This window comes from Clarias gariepinus, chromosome 16 (assembly GCF_024256425.1).
Source record: "Clarias gariepinus isolate MV-2021 ecotype Netherlands chromosome 16, CGAR_prim_01v2, whole genome shotgun sequence".
In the NCBI taxonomy this organism is placed as follows: Eukaryota; Metazoa; Chordata; class Actinopteri; order Siluriformes; family Clariidae; genus Clarias; species Clarias gariepinus.
This window is the reverse complement of record NC_071115.1, coordinates 8,682,362-8,700,893: the sequence shown is the minus strand read 5'-3', so window position 1 is coordinate 8,700,893 and position 18,532 is coordinate 8,682,362. Positions and strand designations below refer to the sequence as shown.

Genomic DNA, 18,532 nt, shown 5'->3' with positions numbered 1-18,532 from the left:
GAAAAAAACATGGCCTTAAAGCATACTGCGTTTGACTACTTATTTAACAAGGTAACACGGGTCTCAGAGCTCACCCAAAGTGTGTGTGTTAGTTCTTTTGCTAAAATACTCACTCACTCATCGTCTATACCACTTTATCCTGTATACAGGGTCGCAGGGGCCTATCCCAGGAGCCTTAGGGCACAAGGCGGGGGACACCCTGAATAGGGTGCCGATCTATTTCCAAGCACACACATATTTAATCTGCACTTTTTGGAATGTGGAAAGAAACAAACCAAGCACTGGGAGAACATGCAAACTCCATGCACAAAGATCTGAGGTGGGAATCGAACCCAGACCCTGGAGGTTCAAGGTGACAGTGCTAACCACTAAGACACTGTGCCGCCTCAGTTGGAAAAACCCTCCACATAATGCAACAAGCTGGGGGAGGGCTGTCTTCTTATATGAGGTCACAATAGAGGAAAGTCTAATTTGCTCATTTAAACACCAGCCATTACAAAAATTTTAAAAATTACAAAAAAAATTATTTTGTATATTTTAAGTGTTGGACTACTGATTAAAATGTCATGGGTTCAAAGCCCAGCATTACTGAGCCACCTCTGTTCGACTCTTAAGCAAGGCCTTCAACCGTCAACTGCTCTGAACATGGGTGTCTGCTATACGTCGTACTGTAAATATAAAGGTTACTATTAATCCACAAGACAAAACAAAAAAAAAGAAAGCTGAGAAAGAATTCAATAACTATTATCAAAGTTATAATAACTTGTATTTAATGTCCGAGTCACAACTGAATCTGAATGAAATAATTCTTTCAAAATAAAGAATATTCTTAAGTAATGGGTAAAACTGGGCAACACGTAACTGGTGTACATTTCCTAGACTATGAAGAGTGCCCAAGCACTTAAATAATTTTGTCTGTTTATCGCATATAACAAAGTAACAAATATTAATTGAAAAATTTTCAATTTTGTAGTACAGCTAGTCCCCGCCGACTTACGAACGAGTTCTGTTCCGGGAGCACGTTCGTAAGTCCGATTTGTTCTTAAGTCCGAGGAATGGGTCTGTGGACTGTGAATTCTGTTTTGTTAAGGATTTTTAAAAAATTTGGATTATTCACCATCAGGACAGCTTTACAGGACAGCCATTTTCTATCATCGTGCTCCCGGACTGATTCATTGAAACCGGTGAGGCCGACTCATTTCTCCCGCACCCCCCACATGCAAACACACATACAATATACCGTACTGTGGACATTTTATACATTCACTTACAACCTAAAAATATTGTATATAATTGTAAATATTGGTATCTGGTTCACCGGAGTGTCTATTTTTTTTACAATACACGTGAGATACCTCTGTGATTGAACCAGAAGTAGAACCGCGGTCCGTTCGTATCTTCGGAAATTCATAACTCAGATGTTTGTAAGTCGGGAACTACCTGTATTATTTCCTCAATTGATTCCCATAAATTTAACGTATACATCACAATTATAAAGACGACCTTTGCTGTGTGATTACTTAGTATATGGGAAACAAAGATGGCAGCTGCAAGATCATAATGTATTCCTACACAGACTCAAATACTGTATGCTCCTCGCACAAACTGTGTTAAACCGTCCCCATCGTGATGCATACCTCTAATCTCAACCTGTTACCGTGTAAATATTTCTGTCAAGATTTTTAAAAAGATATCCAAAAATTTACCTATACTGTATCTCGTATGTATTTGCTTCTAACATGTGATCGATCATCCTTAATAACAATGGATACTCACACATAAGCACATGTTATTCACGTAAAAACTTTCTGAAATGACTACTTTGCCTTTAGACTTCTATTACAAATCAGTTCAGCCTAAACAAGTTTCTATTTTGTTTCCTCAGAACATTTGGATCCTTGCTATACATGTATAAAAAAAAAACACTAGAGTATTCCTTAAGGCAGCTTCTAGAATGCTCGGAAAGATTTCTTTTCCCAAACACACACACACACACACACACACACACCTTCTCTGCCACAATGACGGATTTTTCATTAAGAAGCTCCATATACAGTAGATGTACTTTTACTATCGCATTAATGCTAAGTGTTTCAAGTATGCAGCTACATTCACAAATCATGAGCACATGGTCCAAAAGCACAAACGAACACATCGTGTGTCACGTACATTCCTCCTTGTGAGCATTTCATCAGGACCGGGCGGTGAGTGTATGTCTGAGAGTGTGTCCGTCCGTCTGTCTGTCTGTCTGTCTCTCTGTCTGTCTGTCTCTCTGTCTGTCTGTCTCTCTGTCTGTTGCCAACGATGCTGTTTATATTTAGATTTTTTTTTCTAAATCGTGAGAAGATGAGCTGATTATCTTCTTCAAAGGGACATGGCCAGTATCTTTGGATGGAAATAAAGTTGTTCATTCTGTTTTTGACCTAGTAACAAAAAAAAAAAAAGCTGAACTTTTTTGTCATTTTATTTCATTAGCTGTTTTACTGTACAGAGCATGAGTGAAAATGAGAGAGTGAAAGCGAGAGAGAGAAAGAAAAAATAAATCAATTGGATCTTCCTTTCAGCAGTGTGCCTGTTGTTTCTGGGGATCGTGGGAATATTTGTTGGTTCTTAGCCGAAAGGGAGACGGCTTGTATTTTTTTCTTGCGTCAAAATGACGTGTCAAAACAGCCGAAGGTCCTGCTCAAAGACACAATCTTTCCCTAAACCTGGACAACTTGCAAAGAATAAAATCACCTGTTCACAGCTTCAATATTAAGGGAAATAAATCTGTCATTACTTCACACACTCCTCAGATCCTCCTCTTTCCACATGTTCTTGTGTTTAAGTGCCATGCTAAGGTTAATCAGACTAGAGGAACTACAGGATCTTTAATATGGACATATATACTGTATCTTACATTCATATGTAAGAAGTAATTGTTATCATATTAAACATGTTTTTACTCATTTACAATGAGGTGTTCGAGTCAAACCGGGACTTTAAATTACACTTAAGTTTAAACTCCCTTTATTTCTCTATCTAATCCCCTGCTACACTAATACACTTATCCCAGTGTTGGATATCATCAAGGTAGGAAGTTTTCTCAGTACACTGGAGCCATGCCTGCTTCACGTCTGAAACGCTGGCCTCCCAGGAACACCTTTAATGGCCCATACATGTGGAAATGGCTTGAAGCCAGGTCAGGACTGTACTGAGGATGTAGCAATAACTCCAAGATGAGTTTCTGTATTGTGCAAGTGGTGATTGTGTGTACAGTTCCCACGCACATTCGTCTCTTCTTAAAGTTGGCTATAAGTTATCCGTCGACTTTCAAGAATCAGATGCTCCACTTTCCGAATGTTCACAGAAACAACCACAGTGTGCTCCGAGTCACATTTATAATCGGTTTTATGACTTCATTCACAAGCAATTTCATTACAAGTCCCAGTTTGACTTAAATGCCCCTTCAGAAATTCTAATAATTATTATTTGCCAATATAACAAGACTATTTTAAGCTTGAGTAAGAACAAGTTAAATGTCTAGAAGTAGGTGTAATAATTATAAATTCACTTTATTGCCATATTACATAAATTAGATGAACCGACAAAATTTTGAAATCAATCCAAATACGGAATAAGGAAATTGTTTTTCTTCACTAGCTTCCTTGCTTTTTCCCCTTCCTTTTTCCTTTTCTAAATGTCAATATTTGATCATGAATATGTTATGGTAATTTAAAACTTAATTACTCTATTAAAAGATAGGGTTTCAGATAATTATTAGTAGCGAGCCAGTAATAATTATAAGTAATAATAACACTATTATTATTATTATTATTATTATTGTTGTATTTTGGGAAATGCAAATGGAAGGGTCTTCCCCTCTTTGTGGTCAGCACAAAATGCACTTTTTTGAGTTATGGGGATCTGTTTGGTACCCTTGTCAAACTTAACTATTCTCACCTGACTCCTATCCCGCTTGTTTAAGGTCCATGTAGAAAACAAGACTTTGTGAGTAAGAACGTGAACAACTTGGGTAGAAATCATGTCAGTCAAAGATAAATCCCCCTTTTAGAAATAGAGACTTTAAGACGTTAAATGGAGAAGATTGGTTAACCTGTTTGGGAGCTAACAAGGTTTGTTTGGGACCTGCCAAAAAACTGATTTTTACATTCATTTTGCACTTTCGCACAAAACCAAAGGCCAAACCATGCCCCTCACACACATACACACACAGGAGAATAGAGTGGCCAGATCTCAAAGACCCTATCTCCTATAAATAAGACATTTTTGCCATTTTGCCCCAGAACCAAACCAACACATTCACTCACCCCTAAGTCACATTTTCTCCAGGAATTGTATCAACTTATTGTAAATTATCTCTTGTGGGCCAACCACACAACCTTTAAATCCATACTTTTGGAAACACTGAGTTAAACCACTTTTCACGGAAAAAAAAAACACGATTTATTAAGCTATAATTACAAGATGGCCCAATGTCTGGATCAATAGCCATTTTTCTATTTTCTATTTTCTTTTTATTTCCGACACACGATGGCTTGAGACATAACACCGCTCAAGCCTTTCATTTAAGGACATCTGAAGTCAGTAGTTTATCAGAATCAGTACAGAACTACATCAATTTTTATGAGTGAAGAAATGTTCAGTGTTCTTCTATTCGGCGTATACACTCTGGGTCGTGTGGTGAAGTCCGAGGCAGCCAGTTTGACCATTTATTCTGTTAAGTACATACAGTATAGTGTCCAGACTACTGGGCCACCCTGCATAATATAATCCTAACAAAAATACAGTCATGTCTTTTTATATAACATTTCCCAAAAGAATAAAAATAATAATAATTTATTATAATATTGGACTGAAGAAATTTTTTTTTTCGATGCTTATTTCACATTCATATTTTTTTTAAAATAAAATTTAATTTGCTCTATTTTATCAGTCATTAATTTGACCTACTTTATATAACATTCAGAACAGTTACTCATGTTCCTTCCCTCCTTTCTTACTTACATACTTTTTTTTTCTTTTACGTTTTAAGGATTTACTAACTCAAAGATGCTACATTCTCGCTCTCAGCCCAAAGTTCCTGCTTATACAGTACAGTACCTCCTTTAGATACTGTGCAAACACATAGAACTATAAGTCTATGGACAATGATGAGAAATCTCTAAGTCTTGCTTCTAAACTTGTTCCCTTATGTATATTCTGTTGAAATTCACGTGCTAAGAAACAAAACAGAATACAGATCAGGTAACATTAGCTAACATTAGCGGTGCATTAAAATGCTAACACTTTGTAAATAGAACCAAGTAAAGAGCATGTGAGATAATGTGCAACATACAGGAATTTATAATAATTTTACAGTGGTACCTTCGCATACGTCCTCACGAATTTTCACATTAAGAGCTTTTTTTGCAAGACATTTACCACTGACTTATTTACATGACTTATCTAAATGTTTTTATATTTATGTTTACAAAAGTATAATTATAGTGTTGAAAATTGGTAATATTGGTAATATTTTTTGGGTAAAGCTGGAACAGATTCTCTGTATTATTTCCTACTGGAAAAATGTGTTTTGCAATCCAGAATTTCGCCTCCGGGCCAGATTAAACTCGTATGCTGAGGTACCGATGTATTTCATCATTTTTTTTATCTTACTTCTCGTCCTTCATTTTATTTTCTTCTGTCTTACTTGCAGTATTGCCTAAACTATTTCAGAAAATGTTTATCTCACATCTCTCTCTCTCTCACACACACACACACACACACACACAGGGACATATTTTATCAGAGATATACTGCCAGGTGCGAGAGCAGCCACCATTTTAAGGTCACCACAGGCTTGGCCAAGAATGAAATGAAATACGCGCCCTATATAAAGGGAGATAAAGGGCAAACAGAAAGCAATTCTGCTCTTTTCTCTCCAAGAAATAACACTGACATGCTCACGGCAAGGTTCAGAGCCAAATGGACTCAGTTAAAGCAGTAAACAGCTGGAATATAGGAGACGTGACCTTAGCTAAGATTTGTTCACTTTCTTGCTCGCTGTTGGGGTAAAATAGGTCAGCTGACTTTTGGACTCGGCTACACACCATAATCAGGTAAAATTAGCAGAGTTTTCAAAGGAGGAGGAGGAGGGGTGAGTGAGTATGTTGATATACTGTAATATCGGTATTATATTCAGTTATGAAACAATACCTATAATATTTATGATCATGTCAGGACAATGTAGCTCCATTAAGCAGCTGACTGGACACTAAAATACAGGCAAAAAAATAATAATCAGAAACAAGCGAGATTATTTAAGAGACACTTGCAATAACTTAACACAGTGGCTGAGAAAGTGTGTGTGCATAGAAGTGAATATACAGAGCATGCTTCATGTTGTAGACATTCAAGGTCACATGTTATCGTCCACAAATTTGCACAAATCTTGGAGGTCTCCAAAATGTGAGCTGAAAAACAAGATCCATGTGGCTGCTTGATTTTCTTTTTCTGTTTCGCTCCTTTTCCAAACTCACAGTTTCAGTGTCTGTAGCTTTAAATGATCTGACACTAAACAATTATTTTTGTAATTATATTTTTACAAAATCAATCAGAGCACGGAACCAGGTATGTCCATGTTTGGGATCTCATCAGACATTTCCCTTACCTGCATTTTTGAGACATCCTCAATATTTAGCTGTATAAAAGTTAAAACACAATAAGACCTGAATAAGGCCATGTGACCTGATAACCGCTAACCTAGGCATTCTTAATCGCTTTGGATCACTGGGTTTTCTTTTAACAGTTACCCGCTACCCTAGGACGCTCTGACAGGGCTGAACTCGGGGAGGGTCTCTTGGTGTATGAGGTCACAACCTGGGGAACTTGTTTAAGCCCCAGCCAATACAAAAACAGAAAAAGCTCAAAAAAGCATGTCTCATGTCTTTATGCTTGACCATGCATACTAGAGTTTTTATAGTATAGTATTAATTTGTCACAAATACATTCCTGCAAAGTGAAATTCTTCTCTTTGTATATTCCAGCTTGGGTTAAGAGTCTGGGGTAGCTCGGTGGTTAAGGTATTAGACTATGGATTAGAAGGTTATGAGTTCAAACCAACATGCTGGGCCCTTGAAAAGACCCTTAAGATGTATAATGAGAAAAATGTCAGTCACTCTGGATAAGGGTGTTTGAACCACTGACCTGCCAGGTAGTAACCCAGAGCCTTAACTCTGAGATCTACCAATGCCATTTATATGTCCAGTACACACACACACACACACACTGCCCAGCCAATAAAAATTGGCCATTTCAAATAGGTCAAACTGTTCAGCAAAGAAAACAACGAAGGTGTCACGATTCGGGTGTATCGGGCTGTTGGGACGCCGTGGGCTTACAAAGTGCAGGCATAGATGCAGAGGGTTCTTTTCAAAAATAAGGGAGTTTTTATTGACAAAACAAACTAATAACATGAAACTAAACAAACAAAACACTGGCTCTGGACAACATCACACTGAGGTATTTATAAACCAAATCACATGGGGATACAAGAAAACCCTTAACACTTAACATCTACCTAGAGTGGGGACAGAGACTCTCACAGTCAGGCTCTAATACCTAAAACATACACACTCGCTCTGTGTTGTGACACAGGCTCAGTTACAAACAGGCTCTAATACCTGGGACATACACACACTCTCCTCGGTGTTGTGACACAGGCTCAAGTACACACAGGCTCTAATACCTGGGACATACACACACTCTCCTCTGTGTTGTGACACAGGCTCAAGTACACACAGGCTCTAATACCTGGGACATACACACTCACTCTGTGTTGTGACACAGGCTCAGTTACAAACAGGCTCTAATACCTGGGACATACACACACTCTCCTCGGTGTTGTGACACAGGCTCAAGTACACACAGGCTCTAATACCTGGGACATACACACACTCACTCTGTGTTGTGACACAGGCTCAGTTACAAACAGGCTCTAATACCTGGGACATACACACACTCACTCTGTGTTGTGACACAGGCTCAAGTACACACAGGCTCTAATACCTGGGACATACACACACTCACTCCAGGCTAGACATTTTTCCCCTCATAGGGCTGTGATCAAGGCTTAAAAACACATCTTGTATACACGTAATCCAGGTTCTTGCTGGTGGAATAAAACCTTGTCTGCTACTACGAGAGCCACACAACACGACCCACGCTCCTATGAGCGGCACACACGACCCACGCAGACCCACGCTCCTATGAGCGGCACACACACACACACGACCCACGCTCCTATGAGCGGCGCACACACACACACGACCCACGCTCCTATGAGCGGCGCACACACACGACCCACGCTCCTATGAGCGGCGCACACACACACGACCCACGCTCCTATGAGCGGCGCACACACACACGACCCACGCTCCTATGAGCGGCACACACACACGACCCACGCTCCTATGAGCGGCACACACACACGACCCACGCTCCTATGAGCGGCACACACACACGACCCACGCTCCTATGAGCGGCACACACACACGACCCACGCTCCTATGAGCGGCACACACACGACCCACGCTCCTATGAGCGGCACACACACACACGACCCACGCTCCTATGAGCGGCACACACACACACGACCCACGCTCCTATGAGCGGCGCACACACACACGACCCACGCTCCTATGAGCGGCACACACACACACGACCCACGCTCCTATGAGCGGCACACACACACGACCCACGCTCCTATGAGCGGCACACACACACGACCCACGCTCCTATGAGCGGCACACACACGACCCACGCTCCTATGAGCGGCACACACACGACCCACGCTCCTATGAGCGGCACACACACACATCATGCACATCCTACCTACCTCAAAGAGCTTTACACACACATCCTCACACACCCGCGGACTCGTAGAGCAGACACAGGCTTTAGAGCTTATATTAAACACTGGGAAAAGACACTAAATACATACAAACGACATAACCAGGAATGACTGCAAACCAAAGAACACTAGTCACATAATTAATAATCACAAATGACTGCAAAACCAAAAATACACATAATCACTTTTAACTTAAACATGCACTCAGAGCCAGTTCAACTCAAAAAACTGAATTCAAACAAAATAAAACAAAAGCCCACTAGACATTATTAATGCTCGACCCAGTTTCCCAGAACTGACAGCTTTTTATAATGTCCCTAATGAACCACCTCGGTTCAGGTGAACTTCGTCAACACCTGACCGAGGTGCCTTCTGGGAAACTGGGTCTTCTAACAAAACTACATACAAAAAAAACAAACAGCCACAGTGCCCTCTAGGGGCAGTCCCTTACAGAAGGAGATTTGTGATTACTGGAAGTGGATTAAGAACCCTTCAACACATTATCAAAATCTGGAAGAACTTTGTGGAAAAGATGTGGTGTAAGGAAATCATGAATGGAGATCATGTAAACACTTAAAGATGCACTGTAAAAAAAAATTATCGACAGTAAAAACCAGAGTGAAAGTAAGAGCATTTCAATACAGGACAAATGTGATGAGATCTCACAGGATTGGGACTAAAGTGTTGTGTGTCAATAAGGAAACCATTTGCTTTCCTGAGAAGGTCTTTATGAGAGACGGTTTCATTATGGTGCTTGATGGGTTTTGTAAATACACTTGACACAATACTGATCCAAAAGAGCTGCCCTTTGTGTCATAAAATAACAACTGACTGTTGTTCTTCTTACTTAATTACATAATGCAATATGTTTCGTTTCATAATGAAATCTCCGGTATTGTTCTAGAATGTAGAAAATAAATTACAAAAAAAATATTATTTGTATTTAATGTATATTATTTTCAGCAAACTATTCAAAATGTATTATGAGAATGGTCATTTCTGAATGCCTAAATGTATGTTTCAAGAGGATGATGTGTGTGGACATCGGACAGGAAATGACACGCTACAGACAGACAGCGTATATGCAACCCCAAGGGCTGCAGCACTGCAAAGTTTTAATTTGTTAGCCAAAGTATGTGCTCTGAACTCCTCACACACACTGAAAGGGAGATCTTAAGGGTTGAACTACTTTCTATAGTAACAGCATTGACGTGAGGCTGAAGAAAGCTGATAACGTTGTACAGAAATAATCCCACGCTTTCACAAAGCATTTACTACCATGTTGAAGCCGAGGAAATAAACACGCTATATTAGAAGATAACGGAATGTCAGGAAGAGGCAAGCGCAAAAACTCAGACTGAGAAGCAGCATGAAGTCAGTAACTTAGGATTTTACAAACAAGCAGCACTGATTTGGGGTAAATGTGTGTCTTTTATACAGCAAGATAAACACTAAAAGACTAAAAACATAAAAACATTGGCTAATTCGACAGAAAGCCATATAATATGTGTCAAATACACAATTTAAATTATTCATCAAGCATGCATTCATTCATCCAAGGGAAAAACAAAACAAAACATCAGTTCTTCATGTTAGTGTCCAGTGTGTCTCCTCTCGCTTCGCCCACTTTTTCGTTCCCTCCCTCCCCGTCTAGCTGTCCTGAGAGCCGCTGCTCTTGTTCTTGTTGCGGCTCAGAGGGAAGGTGGACTTGCTCTGTGGTTGGGTCATCTTGCTGGTCAGGTGGACGAAGGGCTCGATGAGAGAGCGCCTGTCTGTCACGGAAACCTCCCAGAGCCGGACCTTCTCCTGGCGAGCCCACTGCTGAGCCGCCTCACTGTCCACTCTCCTCTGCTCAGCCACGTCCAGCTTATTCCCCAACACCACAATCGTCACCTAACAGAGACGAGACAAATCAATGGGACACGAGGACACAGAGGACGCATACAGAAAGATGTAGAAAAATTGTAAGGTATATTCAAAAGGTGTTAAAAGAAGAATACTGGAGGGGAGGAGGGGATTACACAGTGGAACTGCAAGTCATAGGTAGACTGTTGATTTGCTTTGATCCAATAACGCTAAAGTTTACAGTCTGATTTGTAAAGAAACTCTGGAAATAACACTTCGACATATTATAAAACCATGAAGGATAGTGCTGAACTTTGTCAAAACAATTTGATCAAAAAACATCATGACAGGAGATTGATTTTTGATTTCTACCTCAGCAGATCAGCACAGTGCTTAAATAAAACATTTTTGGCAAAAAAACTAAAATTAAAAACTTTTTGTGATTGGATGAAAAGGGGACTTCTTCCTCCCACTGCCAGCAGCTTACATTCCAGAGACGAGAAAACACAGCTGCCTACCTCAAACAGACGAGAAAGAAAATGCCTTTTGTGGAATCTACCTGCTGCATGACCTGCCAAACACTTTTACAAAGGATTGCAGTTCTTGAAACAAAGTTACTTGCTGGACTTCCAAAACAGGCAGAACAATCAGCAGATCGTCATCATGGACCACCTCAGCATATGGCTGGTGAGTCTCGTAAATCTAGCAGGTCTCAACAGTTTATACTCTTATTAACAGATAACTCCGTATTAAATAACTACAGACCAATATCAAATCTTCCTTTTATAGGTAAGATTATTGAAAAGGTTGTCTTTCATCAGGTGAACAACCATTTAAACTTAAATGAATACCTAGACAGTTTTCAATCTGGTTTCCGAGCGCATCACAGTACAGAGACAGCGCTCCTAAAGATAATAAATGACATTCCTTTAAATTCTGACTCCGGCAAAATATCAGTGTTGGTACTGCTAGATCTTAGCGCTGCGTTTGACACTGTTGATCATAACATACTAATAGAAAGACTGGAAAACTGGGTCGGGCTTTCTGGCATGGTACTCAAATGGTTCAGGTCATACTTAAAAGGGAGAGGTTATTATGTGAGTATAGGAGAGCACAAGTCCAAGTGGACGTCCATGACATGCGGAGTCCCACAAGGCTCAATTCTTGCACCGCTCCTGTTTAGCCTGTATATGCTCCCTCTAAGTCAGATAATGAGAAAGAACCAAATTGCCTATCACAGCTATGCTGATGATACCCAGCTTTACCTAGCCTTATCTCCAAATGATTTTAGCCCCATAGACTCCCTCTGCAAATGCATTGATGAAATTAACAGTTGGATGTGCCAGAATTTCCTTCAATTAAACAAGGAGAATACTGAAGTCATTGCATTTGGAAACAAAGATGAAGCTCTGAAGGTGAATGCATACCTTCACTCTAGGGGTCAGATAACTAAAAATTAAGTCAAGAATCTTGGGGTGATTCTGGAGACAGACCTTAGTTTCAGTAGTCATGTCAAAGCAGTAACTAAATCAGCATACTATCATCTCAAAAACATTGCAAGAATTAGATGTTTTGTCTCAAATCAAGACTTGGAGAAACTAGTCCATGCCTTTATCACCAGCAGGGTGGATTATTGTAATGGTCTCCTCACCGGCCTTCCCAAGAAGACCATTAGACAGCTGCAGCTCATCCAGAACGCTGCTGCCAGGATTTTGACTAGAACCAGAAAATCTGATCACATCACACCAGTCCTCAGGTCCTTACACTGGCTTCCTGTAACATTTAGGATAGATTTTAAAGTACTTTTACTTGTTTATAAATCACTTAATGGCCTAGGACCTAAATACATTACAGATATGCTCACTGAATATAACCCTAACAGACCACTCAGATCGTTAGGATCGAGTCAGTTAAAAATACCAAGGGTTCACACAAAACAAGGGGAATCCGCCTTTAGCGATTATGCTGCCCGCAGTTGGAACCAGCTTCCAGAAGAGATCAGATGTGCTAAAACATTAGTCACATTTAAATCTAGACTCAAAACTTATTTGTTCAGCTCTGCATTTATTCAATGAGCACTGTGCTACGTCCGAACTGACTGTACTATCTTATGTTTATCTAATTTCTTAAACTGTTTTATTTTTATTTGAAATTATGTTTTTATTAGTTTTACTTAGTCTTTTATTTTTATTAAATTTTAATTAGTTTAAAGTTTTGTTGCAAACTGCATTTATTTTTATTTTAAATGAAATTTAAAAGTTTTTGTTAAAATGTCTTATTGCTATTATCTTTTATTTCATTTCATGTTTATTTTCTTCTTCTATGTAAAGCACTTTGAATTACCATTGTGTATGAAATGTGCTATACAAATAAACTTGCCTTGCCTTGCCTTGCCTAAATTATAAACAGTAAAAACTTTAATAGTGAAAGTGAGAGCATTTCCATTCCAACACAGTGTGATTAGAAACTCACAGGATTGTGATCGTCTTGTCTCTGGTCAGGTGACGATTGTGGTGTTCGGGAATAAGCTGCAAGTGCATGATGGGTGTCTAATGTTTACTGACTGATTTGTTTCAAGCAGCTGTATTTCTTATAGGTTGTGAATTATTAAACGCTACTAAAAGAATCTAATAAATATTAAAATCCTGTATAAAGCGGGTCACTGATTGATCAAACGTCAAACAACATCATACAGAATGCTAAACTGCTTTTCCTGTTTTACACTCCAGTCCAGTATTGTATCTTTTAACCTCGATAAATGTAAAAGAAGCTTAGGAAGCAATACTATTCCAAAAAATTTTATTATTTGTTGTTGATAAACTCGGTTTGTATTTTCTGCACAAACTGTGCTTTATTTTATAAAGAAGTTTTTACAACTAAATAGATCAATTAACGCCAGTCAAGTTACCTAAGTTTTTTTTTTCTTCAAATAATGTGAATCAGTTTTAAATCAAAAACTAAAACAAAAATGCAATAAATTGAATTGATTGCAAACAAAGGATTGATTAGATTGCATAATCAATTCAATTCCACAGCTTTTGTAGTTAACAAAACATTGGAATATTACAATAAAATGGAAAGGTTAAATCCTCATGATTTTCTTTCTTTTTTATTATTGTTTCTTATTATTTGCTTCTGCTCTGTAGCTGATTCAATATGAACTCTCATGGACTGGGTGCCAATCCATCGCAGGGCACACACACACATTCACACACTCATTCGCATTAACCTTTAAATGCTTTTCTGTATATTTATATTCTCATTAGATGGTGCACACAGACACCCCTCTCTGTTTATGGTTCATTCCCACTGGGGAGCGCTGTGTAGTGAGAGAGACCTGTATGAAAGAGTCTCCTCTCACCAGAGCAGCTGTAGGAGCCAAGCTCAGCTCACGGCATGAAAACAGTGTGGCTTTAATCAAAGTTATTAATAGCTCCAGGATTTGTAAAGTGTCAGTGAAAGGGATAAACATTAGCATTGATCTATGTTGCAAATAAATAAAATTATTAGGTAACACTGCCATGGAATTGTGCCTACTCGAAAAAAATTTTACCTTACAACACCTGTGTTTAGCATTTACAATGCCATAAGTAAAAATGTATTTGCCCCCTTGTTGTTGTTGTTTTTTTGCATGTTTGTCAGACTTAGAAATGGCACAAGACTGGCACAACCAGTTATTAGGTTTAGCGGCAATTACTTTTTCTCATAGGGCCAGAAAGTTTTGGACAGCTTTTTTTCCCTTAATAAATGAAATTATCATCGAAAAACTGCATTTTGTATTTACTTTGGTTATCTTTGTGTAATATTTAAATTTGTTTGATGATCTGAATCATTTAAGTGTGAGAAATATGTAAAAATACTTCACAGCATTGTTTATAAAAAGAAGGATAAAGCACAGTTCCCGAACCTCTTTCTTGTCACGGCAGCGGTCGATCTCTTTCTTCAGGGCCTCCATGCGCTTGAACGACTCTTTGCTGTCGATGCTGTAGATGAGCACGAAGCCGTCAGCGAAGCCGAAGTAATGGCGCGGGAACTCGACTCCGTCGCGCAAACCCCGTGTGTCGTAGAAACGCACCTGCTCCCTCGTGCCCCGGTCCGTCTCCACCGAGCCGATATAGATGTCCTCCAGCGTCTCCATGGGCTCGGAACCTACCAAGAAATCATAGGGGAACATTTTAGTGCACAGGTGAGCAAATCTTCTCCAGAACCAGCCAGGCCAGTGTGTGTGTCAGTGTGGGCTGGTTTTCATTCCACACCAAAAAGAAGCCACACCTAATTCGTCCAGTTTAATCATTTGTTCTTGACTTTCAATGGACTTTGCCTTGGGTGGAATGAAAACCTGAGCACACACCGGCACTTTTCAGATTTCTCTCTCTCTCTCTGTTTTGTATAAAATATAATATACTTTATTAATGCAGGCGATTGTTGTTCAATTTAAATCATTTATAATATTTTATGTAAATAATAATAACAACAATAATAATAATACACAGGCTCACCAGCAACATGATTTCCATACAGTAACTGTTCAAGGATCGCCGTCTTCCCCACAGACGCCTGGCCACACACCACCACCTTACAGCTCTTTCCCATGATCACTCTTCACACAGGTTGACCTCATTTACTCTAAAATCAAGAAGCACAAAACAAGAAACAGCATAATGTAAATAATGTTTGTCCCTGAAAAATTAAAATGTTTTAAGTCCATCCATCCATCCATCCATCCATCTGTTCAATTCAAATAAATTAAATTTTATTTGTATAGTGCTTTTGAGAATGGTCAAAGCAGCTATACACAATCATAAGAGAATTGTATAAATCAAGATGTTCAGATTTTCCCCTCTAGCAACCTCCATCTAGAATCCATCTAGGGAACCTCTTTAGTCCAACTAGGGACCATGGAGGCCACTAGTGATTATTTATTCACATTTTGTACAACCATGGTAGGATCTCTGGTCAACATTCACACACTACGGGCAATCTGGGAATGTAAATTAGCCTAATCTGTATGTCTCTGGACCTGGAGGTGCGAGGCGACAGTGCTAACCACTAAACCACCTTTTCCTCAACTATTTGTTATTAATATAATTATAATATCAGTGCAACATATTTCAATATTTAATTTTAGTGTTGCAACTATTTTTGCCTTCTGAGTAGATTTTAAGTAAAAGATGGACTGCTGAGAAAATCTTTCACAGTTAAATATATTTTAAGGGACAGAAAAAAAATGAATGAATGAAAGAATAAATAGATTTTTTTTTGCAGTGTCATGATTATTACAGCTCTAGTAACACTTGTACATCTTATGAAACAGAACTTTAATACATAAACATAAACAGCTGAAGAAAACATCAGAAATACACAAACAAGATGACCATTTTAACACAGACACATTTTAATACGAGAACAAATGTGGTTATTTGAGCTCTGGTGGAGCAAGCATGAGGTTTTTTTCTTGATTATTTCCATTTACTCTACATTCTTTCCAGTTTAAAACACAGTGCTAAGCTAACCGTTAGCTCGCTCATGTCTGTACAGAGATGCGACATGAACAGCTGTTTACATGTAATACAGTTAACACAACATCGCTGCTCGTTTCTCACACAGTCACTACTGAGTGTGTTTTACACGAATTAACGACAAAAACGGCCGAATACACACGTACGGAAACGGAATGAAGCGCTCGAGCTCTACTCACCAGCAACACTTCCTGTTTACACCCGCATGTACGGTTGCCAGGTCTGCGCAAATCTCCCCCTATTGCTTAAGAACACTGTACACACTGTTCTATTGTAATAACAATGAAAGATCTATGTAATAACACAATATTAGACTCATATTATTTATCCTGTTTACAGGGTCGCAGGGGTCTGTAGTCTATCCCAGGGGACTCAGGGCATAGTACACACACATTCACACACTACAGGCAATTTTGGAACGCCCATCAGCCTAATCTGTATCTTTTTGGACTGTGGGAGGAAACTGGAGTACTTGGAGGAAACCCACTAAGCTCAGGGAGAACATGCAAACTTTACAGACTCATACGCACAGAGGTGGGAATCGAACCCAGAAGTGAGTAGAACTCGGACCCTGGAAGTGCAAGACGGGCGACTGTGCTAAATAACACACAGGGTCAGTGGTAGCTCATTGGTAAAGGCATTGGACTACGGTTCAAAAAACCCCACGACCACCAAGTTGTCCCTGTTTGGCCCTTGAGCAAGGGCCTTAACCCTCAACTGCTCAGATGTATAATGAGATAAAAATGTGAGTCGCTCTGGATAAGGGTGTCTGCCAAATGCCGTAAATGTGAAAAACACAATTATGTCTAGGTGTCGCAACCCTCCCATTTTATCCAGGCTTGGGAGCGGCACTGCATCCTGTAGCTGGGGTTTGGGCACTGGGTGGGAATTGAACTCGGGCCATAAGCAATTGGTAAATTTTGAAAAAGGGCTTTTTAAACATTCTTTGCACTATTTGCTAGTGGGGACGGTGCAGTTATTATTTTTGCACAACTGCCTTAAGTAAACTCCTTCTTTCATAAGGGAAAACATCACAGCAACAAAGAGTCATTATTCCCAAATCTGAGTTTGTTCCTCGTTAACAAAGTGACATCAAATCATCATGGCTGCCAACAGCACTAAAAAATCAACAAAGTAAAACCTTAAATTGAGCTATACAGTTCAGTATATACGTTTTATATTAATCAATATACAGACTTATTTACGTGTTAAATCTAAAACAGTGACTTCTACAGTTCATTGTTTTTAGAAGGTCTGAAATGATGTTATCCTGACTGTTGAATCCTCGCTTAGTACGGAAGGCTGGATTATATTTCAAATAAACTTGTTTATCATTTAATCACATGTACCATTAAAAGCTAACTACAATATGATAGGTTTTTTTTCCCTTAGCTTTGGCGTTAACACTCTCTTGCTGTACTGGAACACTAGTTAATGACATCAGAGCATGTCAGAGCCAAAGCAAGCCATTCATAGATGAAACTGTAAAACTGGGAACTTATTAGAAGGCAGTAGACACTGTGTGATTTGACCTGCTGTAATAGAGCATTAATCAGAACCTTCTGACCAATCAGATCTGAGTGAATTAATGTCCAGTCATTGATTTAATAGATAAAGGCTTCATTCCCCCAATAAACATTGATATCTGGCAACCCAGTAACCCTACTCACTCAGAGACAATGGGAATAAAGCTGATAAATAAGGACAGAGCGCCATCTAGTGTCAACAGTATCAGTAACACCAAACTGTTTTTGCTGCTTATTCATGTCATATAACACTGTAATTCATTTCCCACTTATTCTTCTGTTTATATTTCCATTGTAGATAAACTATGGGAATCTTTATGAATGTTTTTCCTTTTTTTTATTGACAAAAAGAATAGCATTAAACACTAGGAAACATTTTGAAATGTTTGCTTCCTTCTTAGCCTTGCTAAAAATGCAACAACAAAAAAAAAGAAGAGATAAAATCGATTTAGCTCACTAGTTCATGTTTTTTATGTAGTACACAGACACTATATAGACAAAAACAGCAGCACGACATTTTCCCAGGTTGTACCTTTAAGACAACGTTTCTCCCAGTACGGCATCTAACACGGCAGAAATTAAAATAATTTTGCAGCTATAACAGCTTTCACTTTTCTTGAACGGTTGTCCACAAGATTTTGGAGTGTTTCTGTGGGAATTTGTGCTCATTCATGGCTCGCAATCTCCAGGTCCAGTTCATCCCAAAGGTGCTCAATGGGGTTGAGGTCTGGGCTCTGTGTTAGGGCCAG

The 18,532-nt window shown here is 39.1% G+C and overlaps 1 protein-coding gene across 2 annotated transcripts; it reads right to left on the bottom strand.

The window, feature by feature from the left end:
* Positions 1-9,971: 9,971 nt before the first annotated feature.
* Positions 9,972-16,458, bottom strand: nkiras2 (NFKB inhibitor interacting Ras-like 2). Of its 2 annotated transcripts, none has more exons than XM_053514168.1 (4): positions 16,437-16,458; positions 15,238-15,364; positions 14,646-14,887; positions 9,972-10,786 (listed from the first exon to the last, which is right to left on the bottom strand). In XM_053514168.1, exons 2-4 carry the CDS (start codon positions 15,329-15,331, stop codon positions 10,544-10,546), a joined length of 579 nt encoding a protein of 192 aa, XP_053370143.1. In that variant the 5' UTR covers positions 15,332-15,364; positions 16,437-16,458; the 3' UTR covers positions 9,972-10,543. The 2 variants fall into 2 exon arrangements, with proteins under 2 accessions (XP_053370143.1, XP_053370141.1); XM_053514166.1 differs by lacking the exon at positions 16,437-16,458 and adding an exon at positions 16,404-16,422.
* Positions 16,459-18,532: the final 2,074 nt, after the last annotated feature.